Raw genomic sequence first — 15472 nt, 5'->3', positions numbered from 1 at the left:
GCTCCGGGTCCAGTGACAAACAGAGGTCAGCTGATATTATTAATATGATTCCAAGTATTACTACGGGTACATTACAGCTCGCTGCCACCAGGGTGTAGTCAGGGACTTAAAGAAAGTTTTATGAAAAGACCAGGACAAGATCCTCCCTCAGAATAGAAAACCTTGACCCTGACGAATTACTTCTCATTTGACTAGCTTGTGCCAACAGGGACATAGACTGTACATGTAAACAATCAGTCTGATAGGATCCAAAATGTGTGAACATAACTGGTGCGAATTAAACGGCTCTGGGGTAGTGGAGTGGAGGTCTTGTACCTGACAGAGCAATATTAAGAGTGGATCCCATGTGAGTTATGAGCTCCTAACAGATGATGTTGGTGTCCTACTCCGTTAACCCTATTCATGGACACGTCTTTCTCTGTAGGACGATGTCTGTCACCCGACACCTTGTCTAAATGTCACCGCCATACCTTACAGCTGTCAACACTACTCCCTCAGGCACAGAACCAGGCAGTCCCCTCTGGCCCAAACCCCTCTCACTTAGTCAGTAAACCATTAGCTAGCTAGCTAGCTAGCAGCTTGGCAGGCTGCGTCACCCTCTCAGCCAGAAACCAGGCATGGAACTCCAGGTCTACCATTCAAGTTGGAAACGTGACAATGAAAATGCCATTGCTAGGTGTGTGTGTGTGTGTGTGAGCCAGTGCATGCGATGGGCGTTAGCGGTCCCTACCTCTTCGTACACCTCTCTGACGGCAGCGCCGCATGGCTCCTCCTCCGGCTCCATGCCCCCTCCCGGTACGATCCACTGGTCTGGGTGGCGACTACTGCTCACCAGCAGCACCTGGAAGGCGACAGGATACAGGCGGGTCACGACCCAGCGACAGAGAGACAGCACTCGGATGGCGCTGATGCCCAAGGATTACGCTAGCTGAGGCTAACAGACAAGATGAACATTTCAAACCTTGTGCCGTTTTATTAATGGCCTCGGACTTTGAATAGTGAGGTCATACGAGACAAATCGTAGTATTGCATTCTTATGATTGACAGGACCCACAGAACAGTTTAAATTACTTGACACTGCGGGTTTTGCTGATCCTTTCTGCCCACTATCATGGAACCAAACACCCCGTGTCGGATTGCTGGGTCCCGTGGAAATGCTCCCATACAGTATGTCAACATTGACTGCCCTGCAGCTGTGAAACAAATCAAGCACACCTCAAATTACCTTTACATGAAGTAATTAAGGTTTAGGGAAAACGCCACACAAACGTAGGACATACAGGAGGCTCGCTTGAGTGACCTGCGAAGCCTGATTTAGAACAAACGCAATCAGTCGATCAATCAATCATTCGAAAAACGATTCCTGCCATGGTATATTTGCACTGAATCTCTAAAGGGCGCAACTGCTTGATGGGCTAGAATACCTCGGGACTGACTATGTAAGCAATCATATTTCCCTGGAGTCACTCATCATAAATAAAAGGTCTGACAGCTGCTGTTTCTCTCTCAGAGGTCATGGCACAAATCTCACGTGTCCAGCTGAGCTTAATGACCAATATCTGGATCTACCCATGCCCCTAGCCAGCAGGTTAAGAGCTTGTAGTCCTGGGAGGCAATAGCCAGCAAGTTATGGGATTCTAGTCCTTGAAGACCCTACCCAGATGGCTTTGTAGCCTAATAAATGCAATAATTTATAACCATGTCATCAAATCTGATATGACAGTTGGACAATCAGTCACAACAATGAATACGATTTATATAGTTTTAGGGAGATGTCATCTTACTAGTGCTGCTGTTCGTGACCCCTGATCCAGTGAAATGTTACGCAGTGCCCAATATACTGAATATGTATTAGTCACTGCAGTGAAGGCAAAAGCATAGCCCAATTAGTGCCAACTATAAATCAAAGTCACCTCGACAACAATCAAATAAAGTTACCCTCAATAACTGTAAAATACTTTCCTGTAATTGACCCAAGTCTAACCAGCTCTACTGCAGAGCTTCGACATCATGGCAACACAGTTCTCTGAATATGACTAACGACAACATTTCTCTCTCAACACTAATATTAAGGATAGTCTTTGAGAGAGCAGAGTTCAGACCTACTTTAGAGACCAGTTGCTAAACAGTCACAGTCAGGTTAACTAGCTCAGGAAAAGAAAGAAAGAAACTGAAGAATTATTCAAAAGTTCAAAACTGACACTTAAATTTGGCTTCCATCTTGATGCAATTTTGTCTAACCCAGTTATATTCTATCCATTGTACAAATTCCCTGAATTAGTGTGGATTGTCAAGTCGCTAAAATAGACCCAGTGTGTACCTTCAAAATAATTAACAAACGATTAAAGTACAACTCAAGCAAAGACAAAAATACCTGATTACAACCTGGGATTATTGAACTAAAATGCTTGACGTGCCCCCGAGTGTGACAGCATCATAGAGCGGGCAATGAGCCATCTCAGGCCTAACTCAATACACTCCAGCAGGGTTTTGTGGAAACATTGGCACCTCTCTCCCTCACACTCTTTCACAAGCACACACACACACTTCACACACGCACAGCCAAACGGGCTTTGTAAAATCACTGGATCAGCAGTTGTCTTTCTACATGAAAACCAAAACAGCTTAGCAGAACAGCAGGATGACCCTGTCTGGCTTCAGAACCCCCTCAGACTGACAGCCTCATCGTGGCCAAGCTTGGACAGAGACACCGGAACGTGCCATTTTCCACATACATTTCAACTGGACTTTAGAAATCATTTGGTAGATATCGTAACATGATATCAGCTGGTTAGTCTCATTGGTATCAGTGTAGTGTTTTGAACGCAGCAGCAGCCATAGAGGACACCCTGGGGGTGCATTTGCTGAGTGGCAGTGATGCTAACGTGCACACACACACACGAGCGGTTCCTGTATGATGTCGGCGGAAAGGAGACGGAACACGGACTGATGTTTCCATGCGGGAAACACAAGTCGGACTTCGTCCTCCTGTCTAGCAGCGTTCAGCAGGCATATCCCCACCACCGCCCCAGTGACCCCACCGCCACCACCACCCCAGTGACACAAGGAATCAAAGCCAATCCACAAGTGAGGGACAGGAGCAATGTGTGCTTTACTACAGCGTCAGTAATCACAGGCTTTACCAAGGCACGTACTCTGTCCCTGTCACCCGAAAGAGGAGCAATGCAGAGAGTAAAAACAGAACGACAGTAACACAGAGAGGGTATCAGGAAAGCAGGGGGAGTTGAGGGTGTTTAGAAAGGGGAGAGGGAGGTAGTTGGGAGAGGAGGGAGAGATGGACTGAAGAAAGAGGAGGTATTTAGAAGAGGGGGGGGGAAGTGGGAGAGAAGGAGTTAGGAGAGAAGAGAGAGAGAGGATATCTGGGGACAGATCGGGTCTCCCTTCTATGCAGTTGATAGTTGGTGTTAGGCACATAGTGTGATCTCCCTGACCTCTCCCCCTCACTCACACTCAAAAGGGGCCTTATCTCCCCCACAGTCATATCCCCCCCCCCCCCCCCCCATGGTCACATGTATCCTTTATCATCTCTCTATGGCAGTTCATGCACTGCACTGAAAGATGGTCCAATGACCACGTAGAAGACTGGCCCTGTTTTACTGCCTTACACGTAGTCACAAACTAACAGGAAAAAAAACAATAACACTGTGCATTTTCCTATAGTGCATTTGTCGGTGCAAATGGGACGTTTTCATAAAGTATGTGCATAACCCTTTCTGGTATTCTGCGGTGCTTGAGCATATTCTTAATTAACACGTGTAAGGGACCCGAACATGGATTCACCCTATACCGAACAGCTAATGTTTCCGACACCATTGCTGATGCCTGATTTCATAACACACTCTCGTATTTATAGACGGAGGTGTAGACTACCTTGTATTGGGCCGAACAAGCTAAAACTCAATGACGTGTAATCGTAAATTAACTAACACCATCGTCATTGCAGTTGAAATGTAGATATAACCAATTGGATCCGCAACGGCCATACTGAGTGGTGTGGGTAAAATGGTCTTAGTTGTGTCAGTATGATTCTAGTGATAACGTCACAACCAATTGTAGGCTATTGCCTATAGGTATACCTCTGTAACCTTAAATCACACTGTTCCTGTGTACACACACACACACACACTTTCGAAGACACCATTTAAATCCGTCTAGTGTGACTGAATAAAAGCATTGTGTCATTGTGAAATCAAATGATCGTGTTACCACCAGTAGCCTACTTCCCAAACCGGAAGACATGTCTGAAATAACATCAAAGTGTCATTGTGGCTCAGGCAAGTAATAGTCAGGAGACCAATGTCTGTCACTAGGCTATACGAGCACATTCTTATAGGAATTTTTGTTTGGGTCCTAGCTAATCTAGTTTACATGGAATTGGTGGTTACCACTGTCCCAACCTGCGAATTTGTCTTTTACTGCAGTATTCTCTATACATTCGAAGAGACAGAGCGTGTCGCTTTGTCGGACACCGTGTTCTGTTCTGAACTCCCAAAGTTCTCCCATGACCTAACCATTATCGCGAATTCAATTAATTTGTCACAGTAGTGTCAAGACAGGTTTTGGAAAAAAATATGCCTTGAACATGCTAAATAGTTTGACTTAGATAAGTAGCCCGCTGGACTGATAACAAACGCTGAATAACATGTTTTCTCGGTCTGAAGAACATTAAACCAATAGCCTCAGCTACGTCTCAAGTGTTAATTTGCGCAGTGAGGAAAACTACACATTATGGTTCGGTGAACCAACCATGTTCGCTCTTGCCTACCTCGTCCTCTTTTTCGTTCTTGAAACATAAACACGCCGCTCGTCTCTTGAACCCTTCGCCGTCATAAGTCCTCGTCTGGTTGGGCTTAAACTTCATCATATAGTCCCAATCTTCGTGTTACAAAAAGAAACGTGAAAGGTGGTTGCAATCAGGATAGCCTATGGAACAAGACTCCAATGGCTGGCTAAAATCGCGACAGCGAAGCCCCACGATATTCCCAAGCACGTCTTTAGGGTAAGCAATCCACTTTGAACCTTACACATCTACTTACTCAAAAAACAGAACATGTCCAGTGTCCCTGACTAAATCTTCTACCTACCATGGTTGTTACCCACACTGTCCACATGCATGGCTAAGCGTCAACTGTGGTCAGCTATAGCTTCTCTGAGGACTGCCTCGGACAGCCCATCTACAGTTTACCTATCAGCATCAAGCCAGCTACGTTACAAGCCACGATTAGATGTCTGTTAAAGCGGATGATTAGGAGTTTTCCTAATTAAATCTGAATTGAATGACTCGTTGAGTAAATCTGCGATTGCACAATCTGGGAGTTCGACGACCGACATCAATAGAAACATTTTCGTTGATTAAATTGCTCTCAATCATGAATTAGCTTCAACTGATCGGTGAGCTTTTAAACCTACAAAGCATTGTGTGTTATAGGAATTCATAAAAAATAAAAACTATATTTAAAAAATGTTTTAAATAAAATGACAAGATTGACGAAGTGATCGGTGTTGTGTGCGCTTGCTAGTATGCTCTTCCCTCTGGTGGTGACCAAGCTTAAGTGCATGCAAACCGACAACTGCAGCAAATTACATTTACATTTACATTTAGTCATTTAGCAGACGCTCTTATCCAGAGCGACTTACAGTAAGTACAGGGACATTCCCCCCGAGACAAGTAGGGTGAAGTGCCTTGCCCAAGGACACAACGTCATTTGGCTCAGCCGGGAATCGATCTAGCAACCTTCAGATTACTAGCCCGGTTCCCTATCCACTCAGCCATCTGACTCCATTGATCTATGACACAGCATTACATTTTTTGGAGAATTTAAGATTTAGTGTCAGTGCCTCTCGTGAATCCACATGGCCGACTTGTCTCTGTCAAGAGATATGGAAAAGTACGTACTTTCACACTTAAAATAAAAGACACACAGCTATCCTCTTATTAATCAACATATTTTATTTACAGAAAAACAAAAGTATGCAGGTTGACTGTTGCCATAGCATTCCGAGAGCAGGAAAACAATTATCCTCTCCAGATTAATAGAAAGAATGAATTTACAAAACAGTGAATTCAACACACTTTTTAAACCAAGACCAATCGTGACAGGAGAGAGCCTTCATTCATCTACTTTGTGCCTGCTACTACAACCCACTTTCACCACCTCTTCCCTCACATGAACTTGCGCTCCTCCCAACCAACCCCCCCCCCCCCCCCCATATCGCCCAACAACTGACTACTCCAACACAACCCTTATTTCATGAAGGAAGCACAGCGATGAAGAATGATGTCTTGCGGCATGAGAAAGGGACGAATTTAATGAAAAGAAAAAAAGAGCAAGAGAACCATGTAGCTAGAGGGTAGGCTAATTAGTTGGGCGACTGCAGGAAAGATCGAAACAAAGATAAAAGGAGCAGACTGAATACCAAACCATATACCTAAAAGAGAAGACGGAAGTATGGAGGGCATACCCCACCCACAAGGTCACAAGCCTACATTATTCATGGTCTATGCTGACAGCGGTTGCAATCGGTTAATGTGATAATGGCGAAGTATTTTTCATGCGACTGTTTTTTATATATATATTTTTTTTTTTCCAAGTCGTATGATCGTCTCTGTACCCCATGTTCAAGTCAGGTGGATTTTAAAAGAGGAGTCGCTACGCTATGTTGGAGACGTTCCTGTTAGGCTCTTCTACACAGCGGTCCGTCGTACATCTCTTGGGGTGGGACTAGTAGGGCTAGGTTAGCTGCTTTTTTATTATTTTTATAGACAAACAGCATCACAAGAAAAAAAAAAAGTTAAAAAAAAAGTAAAAAGCACGTCGTGTTGACAACCCCCCCCCCCCCTCCCTCCTTCCAGAAAAGAATAAACATGGGACAGACAAATCACACCCATTTTTCTTTTCTACCTAAATGCACTGTTTTAAACCAGAGGCTGCAGAGGCTAGACTGAGCCTCCCAAATCAATAGACAAAGAAAGCCGGATGACAAGGCAGCCTCTGCCCATGCATTTGAACAGTAGTGAATTAGGACAAAGACATGGTCAGATTCTTGTTTTGTTTTAAAGTTGTTTTTTTTCTTCTGTAATGTGCATTTAAATCACCAATTGCCTTTTAAAATATATTCCTTATTGGTTATTTTATAATAATAAATGACATTTTTTTTCTAAGACTGTGTCCTTTAAATGCAAATGTGGTAGGAGTCTTGGCAGAACGTGAGTTGTTTGCACACTGTACTCCCCCTGGCTCCTCTGCCCGGTGAGCCAGTCTACACCTCGATGTTGTTCCCCGCGTACAGCCTGGTCCAGGTCCGTGCTGGAACACAAAAGAACAAGGGAGGAAGTCAGACGGGTTCCCTCAGCTTTGGATACCGCAGAATACCTATCCTGCTCATTATAATGCATCATATAGTGAACCACAGACATAAATGAACCCGATGACAGTAACGCTATACCGTTTTTTTTTTTTTTGGGGGGGGGGGCCTGAATTGTGTTTCTTACTCAATGCAATGCCTAAGCACTCGTCCGTATTTTGGCAGCAGCTATTTTTCTAAACGTCAATAAAACAGATTAAAAAGTTGAGGGGTTCGGGTTGGCACAATATCTTTCTGATCAATCTGAACAGACCGAGGTTTCAAAAAATCTGACTCTGTAGCCTGTCAGCATTCTTTCATTGTGGCGCTACACTACAATGATGAGCATTTGGTCCACACAGCCCTTTTCAAACGGCTGGCTCCATGAGAAAAGGACAGAGTGGGGATGTACTGTAAAGGGGACAGCATGTGGAGTGGGCCTGTGTGGACAGGTCAGACCAGGTCAACAGGAGGACAGCCTCACCTGTCTCTATGGCTTGAGCCTCATTGGACTTCCACTGCTCTGCAACATCATTGGCTAGAGGATCATCAGGGTTGGGAGCGCTTAGTAACGCCTGGATGGATAGCAGCACTGTGCGGATCTGCAGGGCCGGGGACCACTTATCTGAGGACGAGAGATCAGATCCGCGTTCACAGGGGGGAAGGGGAGGTGAAGGGAGGATAACACATCAGAGTTGAAACGAGAAGGTTTAGGTAGATCAGATGAAACAAACACCATGACAGTGCTAACCAACTCCTCGTGTTCAGTTGAGCATAACCACAGCGAGACGAGCAAGACGTGACGTCTGTGTGTAATCATTTGTAGAAAAACTGGTGAACAACAATCTGTTTATCCAATACCTTTAATACACCTTCACATATCAGGGCCTACAGTCCACATCCCCACATGTCATACCTTTCAAGATGTCTAGGCATATTCTTCCAAGCTTGTCTACGTTGGGGTGATATATTTTGGTCATGAAGCGTACTTTCGGAGCTGCCATGGGGTACTCTTCAGGGAGAAAGAGTTCAAGTTTGAAGGTGCCCCCCTCGAAGGGAGAGTCTTGGGGCCCAGCAATGACTACGTGGAAGTAGCGGGCGTTCCCTTCGTCGGGCTCCGCCTTAATACCTGGGACAGGTTCCGCCAACAGACGCTGGGTCTCCTGAAACACACACACAGGGTAAATAATGACTGTCTACACGCAGCGTGTCACAGAGTGAGTGTGGGGAGCAATGAGCGTCGTATGGAACTAACATGAATCAGCCCTCATTAGAAACTGTGAACTTTACATTACTTACATTTATACTCCCTAAAAAAGGATTGGAAAACGTTGATATAAACTACGAAACGCATGGCAAAAAACAATCCTTCAACAAGGATCCTTCCTTTTTTTTTAATGCCACTCTAATCAAGCCTTTGCAGGAAGGAAAACGTCCCATCCCATCCCCCACTTTGAGATGTCCTCAGATGTAGGGCCTTACTCCCCGCCCACCTCATGGGCTTTCTGTAAAAGAATGTTGCTGTGACAACCCGGGCGCTGTCACAGCCATAGGTTGATCTTCCTGGTGGACCGGTTACAAAAAGGCAGCCAGTAAGTCAATACTACACATTGGGATACTCCCATCATTGTTGGGATTGGTGAGATTCTGCCTAGCAACACAGACGATGCAGGGTGAAGGGACGAGGGTGATGGAAGAAAAGCAGATCCAGCTAGCCCACTGCCTTTCTCCTCACAGCACCCCTGGTCTCAGGACTCGCTAACAAAGTTGTTAATCACGCCCCCACACACCCACCAAGGGGAGGCGGTTGCCAAGAGGTGCATTGTGGTGTGCTTGGCTTGGCCCCGGCCACACCACAGGGGAGGGAAGGTGAATAGCAGGAAGTCCTCTGCAGTGATAAGGGCTTGTAGAGGTGACCCCCACCACCGTAGATACGCTACTCCCATTCCCACCCACCCCACTGCAGCAGCAAGGCCCACCGTGAGCTGGCTGAGGCAGTCGAACAACCCAGGGGCCTCGTGGAAACACACACCCTTCTGCGGTGACCGGCAGGCATCTGATATGGGCTCTGGTATGCATGAGCCAGACTGGGTGACACGACACCTGGGAGAGGTGCACTGGAACACTGCAGACTGGGGCTGTCCTAGCAGGCTGGAGACTGGTTGGGTTTCGCAGGAAGGAGAGGGTGTCTGTCAGCCTGATGCTGGTTTTACAAACCTACCTTGGCATGGGCTTTACCTTGACCTTATTATGCGACTTTCACCATGCTTCAGCGAACGCAATCATGTCGATGTTATACTTAACATGTTTTCGACGTTGCTGTTCTCGTGTTCAATCACTTGTAGTCATTGATTATTTGTGCATCTCTTGGGATAAACGCGCTCGCTAAATAAATAGATGATTACATGTTTTATAGTCACTGACTGTCCTGCATCAGCACACTCACTGAGCTAGATCTGCACGAGTACAAATAGGGAGAGGGAGACAATAATGGCAGTGGCAAAGTAAAAGACCCCCCCCCCCCCCGAAAAAAAACAATTCCATACAGTCACTGATTTATGCCCCTTTTATGCATAGAGGGAGATTCCTGAAATGTTTCAGATAAACCACCAACAAAAACACGCAGTGAAAACACAGACAACAGAGGGGCTCCCAGGACCCGGTCACGAGCCGGGGGGGGGGGGGGGGGGGGGGCAGGCCAGGCCACGCTGGGAACGGTTCCCAGCCCGCCCGCCATCTCTACTACGACTTGCTTTTTATCACTTACCACATCACGATCCTCTCAGACCTTTTAACGCTGCTGCTGTTTCAGGGTGGTAGTCATGCTACTCATCAGTCCTCCTGATCTTTCCTCTTCACTGGTACTTTATCCCAGGACCTCTGACTTGCAAGCGCGAGTCCTTAACAAATACGCCAGTAAAAAGCTAGTTCTTTGCTGGCGCGGGTGGCCTGAGTTTACCAATCCACATCGGCTCCATTGCCATCGCATTTCATGATGTGGATGGTTGGCTAATCAATTTACCATGTCTAGCAGAAGCAAACCTCACTGGTGCTGATCCAAAGTTGAAATGACATCAGCGTTGAGTGGAACAGTGCTTTATTGGACCACTTGGTCAACCCTCCCTTCTCTGGCCTTCACCTGGCCAGCTGGTTGGCCTCTTTTCCTGTAATCGCAACTCTCAACACAACCACTAGCCTAGTAGCTGCGCAAAAACAGTGAAAGTGTACATCATGCAGACAGACCATTAGACACATCTTGTTTTTTTTGTATCAGAATACAATGGCCATTTTGACAATAAAAGTGGCACCACGGTAGCGAGATAGTGGCAACTACCGAGAGTTGGTAGTGAATAACATGCGCACTGGCTATTCTACTTAACTGTGACTAATATGTCTGCACTCAGTGGTAGACTGCTTCTAACTGTAGGCTCACGTTATGAAACCATGTTGCTAGCTTGTTGTATACAAATGAGTTAGCTTGTCACAAACTGGTCAGCATGATGACATGAAAGGTGTCAACCAACAGTGCGCTAGGCAATGACACCTGTCATCATGGGGCTGTCTGGCTAGCTAGCAAGCTACATGACCAACAGCAATTTGTTCCCAAGCAAAACAACCAGCTAAATTAATACCACACCGTAAATTAAAACAGGTGCCGGGCTGGGACCTAGCTAGAAAATCACAAATGGTATAGAGCTATACAGAGAATCAGACTTTGCAAGTTATAATTATTAGCTTTAGCAGCTAGCGCACCGACTTACAAGGCCACAACAACAAAGATCTGCAACAAAGGCACATTTTGTCAAATGAATAGCTCCCTAATACGAAAAAAGAATATAGTTACATGGACACGTCGTTGAATATGTTAAAGACTAGTTTTTTAAGTTGTATGAATACATATTTATTTGGATAGACTTCTAGTATGCTATCAAAATCCAAATTGGGTGGGAGTAGCTGACGGTGTATTTCAAAGAATCTAGTAGCTAACGAAATTAACAGTGCAGTGGCTAGCTAGCATGTCTGTGAGTGTGGTGGTGGCTAGCTAGCATAGCTAGCGGCAAGCTAGCATGCCAATTTAATGAAAGCTAGCTAGCTAGCCAAGTAGCTTTCCTATGCCATCACTACCCAAAACAGGTAAAAATAGAGGCGTATGAAATGTGTTAGCAAATAAGCATCCAGACACGAGCAACATTTCTCCGCCATCTTTATCAACCGTTGGTATATTTTTAACACACCCTTTTTCGGTTTAACACTAAACGGAAGTAACTTTAATGCAAGCGCAATGGCTGACTAGCAATGACCAGCTAGCATTCGAGCTAGCATTCTAGTAGAAAAATTGAAATCATATGTGCTAACAGAGCGGGCAAACATATAATTTTAAATTCACCGTTAATCTTCTATGTGCTTCACACTACAGAGATATTCAGTCTTATATCTTGCTAAACACATTAAATACCTTAATGATCCTGCGGGGCAGTCCTGCCATCTTGTCTTTAAAGCGAGGTTCAGCTGTGTGACTATCCGTTCTTCCTTCTCTTTCGTTCGCATTGACAGCGAAGGCGTGCACGTCCTTCGGCCCTTTGCGTCATGAGACCATGACATATTGTGTAAATGTAATATATGAAAACACAGATTTTGCCAGCCTGAGATACCACTCATCCCAAACACAATCACTACCTTGCTAGGGGTACATTTAAATATAATATAATTTGATTATTTTCAGTACATTTTAGTGAATACTTCCTAAATGGACTGTCACTGAACATGGGAGATAAAAAGTATATTTGAGATCATTTCATGGACTTTCTGAATATGTCTGTTTCAGGTGCAGCACCGCAGCTAGCTTCACATCTCCCTGAATCAATATAACACTGAATAACCTGCTCTCCTCTCCCTGAAACACAACACAGTACATGCAAAATAAAGCCCAAGTGGATCAATACACCCCTGGAAGTCCCTAGTGTCCAAACTGGCAGTGAGTCTGTCACTGGTTTAATAGCACCCAGGACTAGGATGCATTTGGAGCTCCTCCTCTCGCAGATGGGCTACGGCATTGCCCCTATAGGCCTGAAGTCAGGGGATTGCCAGCACAGTAGCAGGACAGAGAGCAGCGACAGAGATCAGGAGACCAGATGACAACAGGCATGCACTCTCTGCACCATCAAACAAGAACAGGTATTGTAGGCTGTTTATGCTAATCGGAGAGTCTCCACTATAAATATGAAAAGCAAGTCAGAAATCTTATAGTGATACAGAACAGGAATATTTTTTGCTGTTGGATAAAACAAATCGAATGTTTGTGAGACCCCTTTGTCTGAGAACTCTTTGTATTGTGCCTACAATTATATATGATAAGAGTGGCACAAGTGATGTTGTTAGCAATTCTATAAGACTACTTTTCAAATGTTGTGACATTAAGTAGGTGTCAGTGTATATCAGTGCAGTTAAATGGTGGACGAATGGTTACAAAAGTGTCAGCCTGTAACTACACATATATCATTTATTCATTTAGCAGACACTTTTATCCTAAGCAACTTCCAATATCTCCCCAGAACAGGATTTATATAATTTATAGTTTTATTCAATAAAACTCGATAAATATCAGTTAATTTATCCTAGAAAAAATCTTCCAAACCTTGAGGTAGGACAGAAAACCTAAATTGACATGAGTTAAAAATTCAACATAAGGGAATACTGTGCTTGAGCGCAAGAAGCAAATTTGCAATGCAATGTATTCAATGGAGAGACAAAGAGAAAGAGAAGTGCACACACAAACAGACAAACCTTGATGCTGAATGTGCCTTTATATGAGTTCTTGTAGTTATTTTCCTGTGAAAGATTCTAGTCTTCCAATTAACCTGCTAATCTTTGTTATTAGGGTCTAAGCTAAAACAAGATAGCTGCTAACCCATTTTGGCCTTGATGCCCTGCCTCGCCTCACCCCCCTGCAATATCTTCTATTGTTTGGACACATAGGAGCAGACGAACCAGTGCTTAATCTAGTCCCTTCTCTCAGTGCACAGAGAGAACAGACAATACCAGCTGAATTAGAGGGTCCAGGGCATCCGAGAGCTGTTTGATTTGAGAGACAGGATCTGTCCTGACAGGGCTCAACCACACTTCCTAGCCCTCTCATGTAGTATTTCAGCCGGCCCATCAAACATTATGTGGTATGCAGTCACCTTAACCCAAAACTTACTGGACAACAAAACATGGCAATTTTTTTTCTTTGTGTTTTACAAAAATCTGAACTGAAATTCTTTCAGCATTTGTATATATATTTGATATGGTGTCTTGAAAAGTGAAAGGACTCATTGGCTTGCCACAAAGATTCCTAAACTATAAACTATGGGTTGAGACGTCAGCTTTACTGATAGGTGGTCTATCTTCCCCAGGTAATGAGGGCCCAGGGAATCATCCTTGGCGTCTTGCCTGTCTGTTAGGCATGCTGTCCTGCCTGGGCTCAGTCTCCCCCCTTCATGTGGCTCCTGTGACGACAGGCCTCCGCTCCGCGTTCTCGGCCACGCGGACGAACAGCGTCCTTGGCGGTGGCCAAAAGGCAGTGACCTTCAACAGGCTCCTGGTCAACATGGGGGACGACTTCAACGCTGACACGGGCCACTTCCGCTGCCGCATTCCCGGCGCCTACTACTTCTCCTACACTGTGGGGAAGTTCCCAAAGAAAATGCTGTCCGTTATTCTGGTGAAGAACGGACAGGAGGCTCAGGCCATTGCCTATGACGACCACCGGCAGAAAGGGAGGAAGGTCCAGAGTCAGAGTGTGATGATCAGCCTGAGGGCTATGGACACTGTGTGGTTAATGCTTCAGGGGAGCCCCCAGTATGCCCTCTACAGCAATGCTGGGCCCTACATCACCTTCACTGGATACCTGGTGTACCCCGACACCTCCACTACCAGCTACGTCAACAACCACCTGGCCCCCCCGGGGCTGCCCCACCCTGACTGCCCCCCTCCTGGGGAGCAGCGCTACAGCTGGGCCGGAGGGGATGTCCCCGAGGAGCCTCGCTCGGCTTTCTCCGTGGCCCGGACGTCCCCGCTTCTGGGGGAGAGCAGTGGTCCACAGCAGAAGAAGGAGCCTCTGACCTTTGACGTGGAGTACGTAAACATCGGGGGTCACTTCAACAAGTCTACAGGCCGTTTCAACTGCCAGTTCCCCGGGGCCTACTACTTTGCCTTCACCGTGGGCAAGCACCCTCACAGGGCCGTGTCGGTGAAGCTGATGAAGGGCTATGGGGAGGTCCAGGCCATGGTGTTCAACGAGGACATGTCTAGGAGGAGGGAGATGCAGAGCCAGAGTCTGCTGCTGTCCCTGCGTCAGGGTGACAGTGTGTGGCTCTACAGCCAGCAGGATGACCGCTATGCCGTCTACAGCAACCAGGGACGCTACATCACCTTCTCTGGCTTCCTGGTCTACCCAGAAGCAAATCCCTCTGTGCCCAGTCTGGACAGAACAAACTTCTGAGGATCCGAACAGCTACAGCACAAAGGCTGGGCCCTCCAATAAATGGTGCTATGATCCAAAAACCAAAACGTTACCTATGTATGCCATGCATCTCATGCACACATCGCTATTGCCAAAACATGTCCTGCATGCACAGAATGAATACCTGTAAACATTATATTACTCCACTAGATGGAGCTGTGCCTTTTTTTTGTCCTTACGTGGTATATTCCTCCCCCCTCAAAAGGAAATGTGTCAAAGCTCCATTTACTATGGGACATTTTTCTGTAGTCGTGCTTTAAACAAGTCTGTATGGTTGGAGGTGTTAACCAAACATTTTTCAGGATTGGTGTTGGTTCACTGAAAGTTATGGATGTTAAGTAGTTTTGTTTTATAACCTATTTTATATGTTTATAGACTAATTTTGTGCCACACACTGTTTAAATCATTTATTGAGTACCGGCAATAAACATTGTCATTTGTAGTTTATCTCACGAGGCTATATAATTTTTCTCCTTGTGAAAAGAATGATAATATGTCATAGTACAAGGACAGGAATTTTACCGTAGACTAGAGACTGTTGTATATACTGTATATGATATGAATACATTAAAAAAAGTGTTATATAAAGATGGCTAAGAATAT

The 15472-nt window shown here is 45.4% G+C and overlaps 3 protein-coding genes across 4 annotated transcripts in view; 1 reads left to right on the top strand and 2 right to left on the bottom strand.

Moving 5' to 3' along the window:
- nudt4a (nudix (nucleoside diphosphate linked moiety X)-type motif 4a) overlaps window positions 1–5388 on the bottom strand; it is an 11861-nt gene extending 6473 nt beyond the window's left edge. The window contains exons 1-3 of one of the 2 annotated variants that reach the window (XM_084672887.1): window positions 5058–5388; window positions 4787–4896; window positions 731–841 (exon numbers count right to left, since the gene is read on the bottom strand). In XM_084672887.1, coding sequence (XP_084529013.1) covers window positions 731–841; window positions 4787–4896; window positions 5058–5073 — 237 coding nt within the window. In that variant the 5' untranslated portion in view covers window positions 5074–5388. The remainder of the gene's footprint in view (window positions 1–730; window positions 842–4786; window positions 4897–5057) is intronic. The other variant, XM_084672886.1, reaches the window with a different exon arrangement.
- c1qtnf13 (C1q and TNF related 13) overlaps window positions 1–15472 on the top strand; it is a 24986-nt gene extending 9514 nt beyond the window's left edge. The window contains exon 2 of the mRNA XM_084671932.1: window positions 13761–15472. Within this exon, the coding sequence (XP_084528058.1) occupies window positions 13811–14848 (1038 nt within the window). The 5' untranslated portion in view covers window positions 13761–13810 and the 3' untranslated portion in view covers window positions 14849–15472. The remainder of the gene's footprint in view (window positions 1–13760) is intronic.
- Window positions 5952–11966, bottom strand: ube2na (ubiquitin-conjugating enzyme E2Na). Its single transcript, XM_084672119.1, has 4 exons — window positions 11822–11966; window positions 8282–8528; window positions 7850–7990; window positions 5952–7328 (listed from the first exon to the last, which is right to left on the bottom strand). The coding sequence occupies exons 1-4, from the start codon at window positions 11849–11851 to the stop codon at window positions 7282–7284; spliced, it is 465 nt and encodes a 154-aa protein (XP_084528245.1). The 5' UTR covers window positions 11852–11966; the 3' UTR covers window positions 5952–7281.

This window comes from Hypomesus nipponensis, chromosome 14, assembly GCF_054491055.1.
Source record: "Hypomesus nipponensis isolate SF chromosome 14, ASM5449105v1, whole genome shotgun sequence".
In the NCBI taxonomy this organism is placed as follows: domain Eukaryota; kingdom Metazoa; phylum Chordata; class Actinopteri; order Osmeriformes; family Osmeridae; genus Hypomesus; species Hypomesus nipponensis.
This window is presented reverse-complemented; position numbering and strand designations above follow the sequence as displayed.

Bases quoted from the DNA above. Each gene is read 5' to 3' on its own strand.
- ube2na (XM_084672119.1), bottom strand. From the start codon at position 11,851: ATGGCAGGACTGCCCCGCAGGATCATTAAG. The intron at 7,991-8,281 runs GTATGACATGTG...TCTCGTCCTCAG, and splicing joins ATGCCTAGACATCTTGAAAG to ATAAGTGGTCCCCGGCCCTG. The intron at 7,329-7,849 runs GTGAGGCTGTCC...TTTGTGTTCCAG, and splicing joins GGCTCAAGCCATAGAGACAG to CACGGACCTGGACCAGGCTG.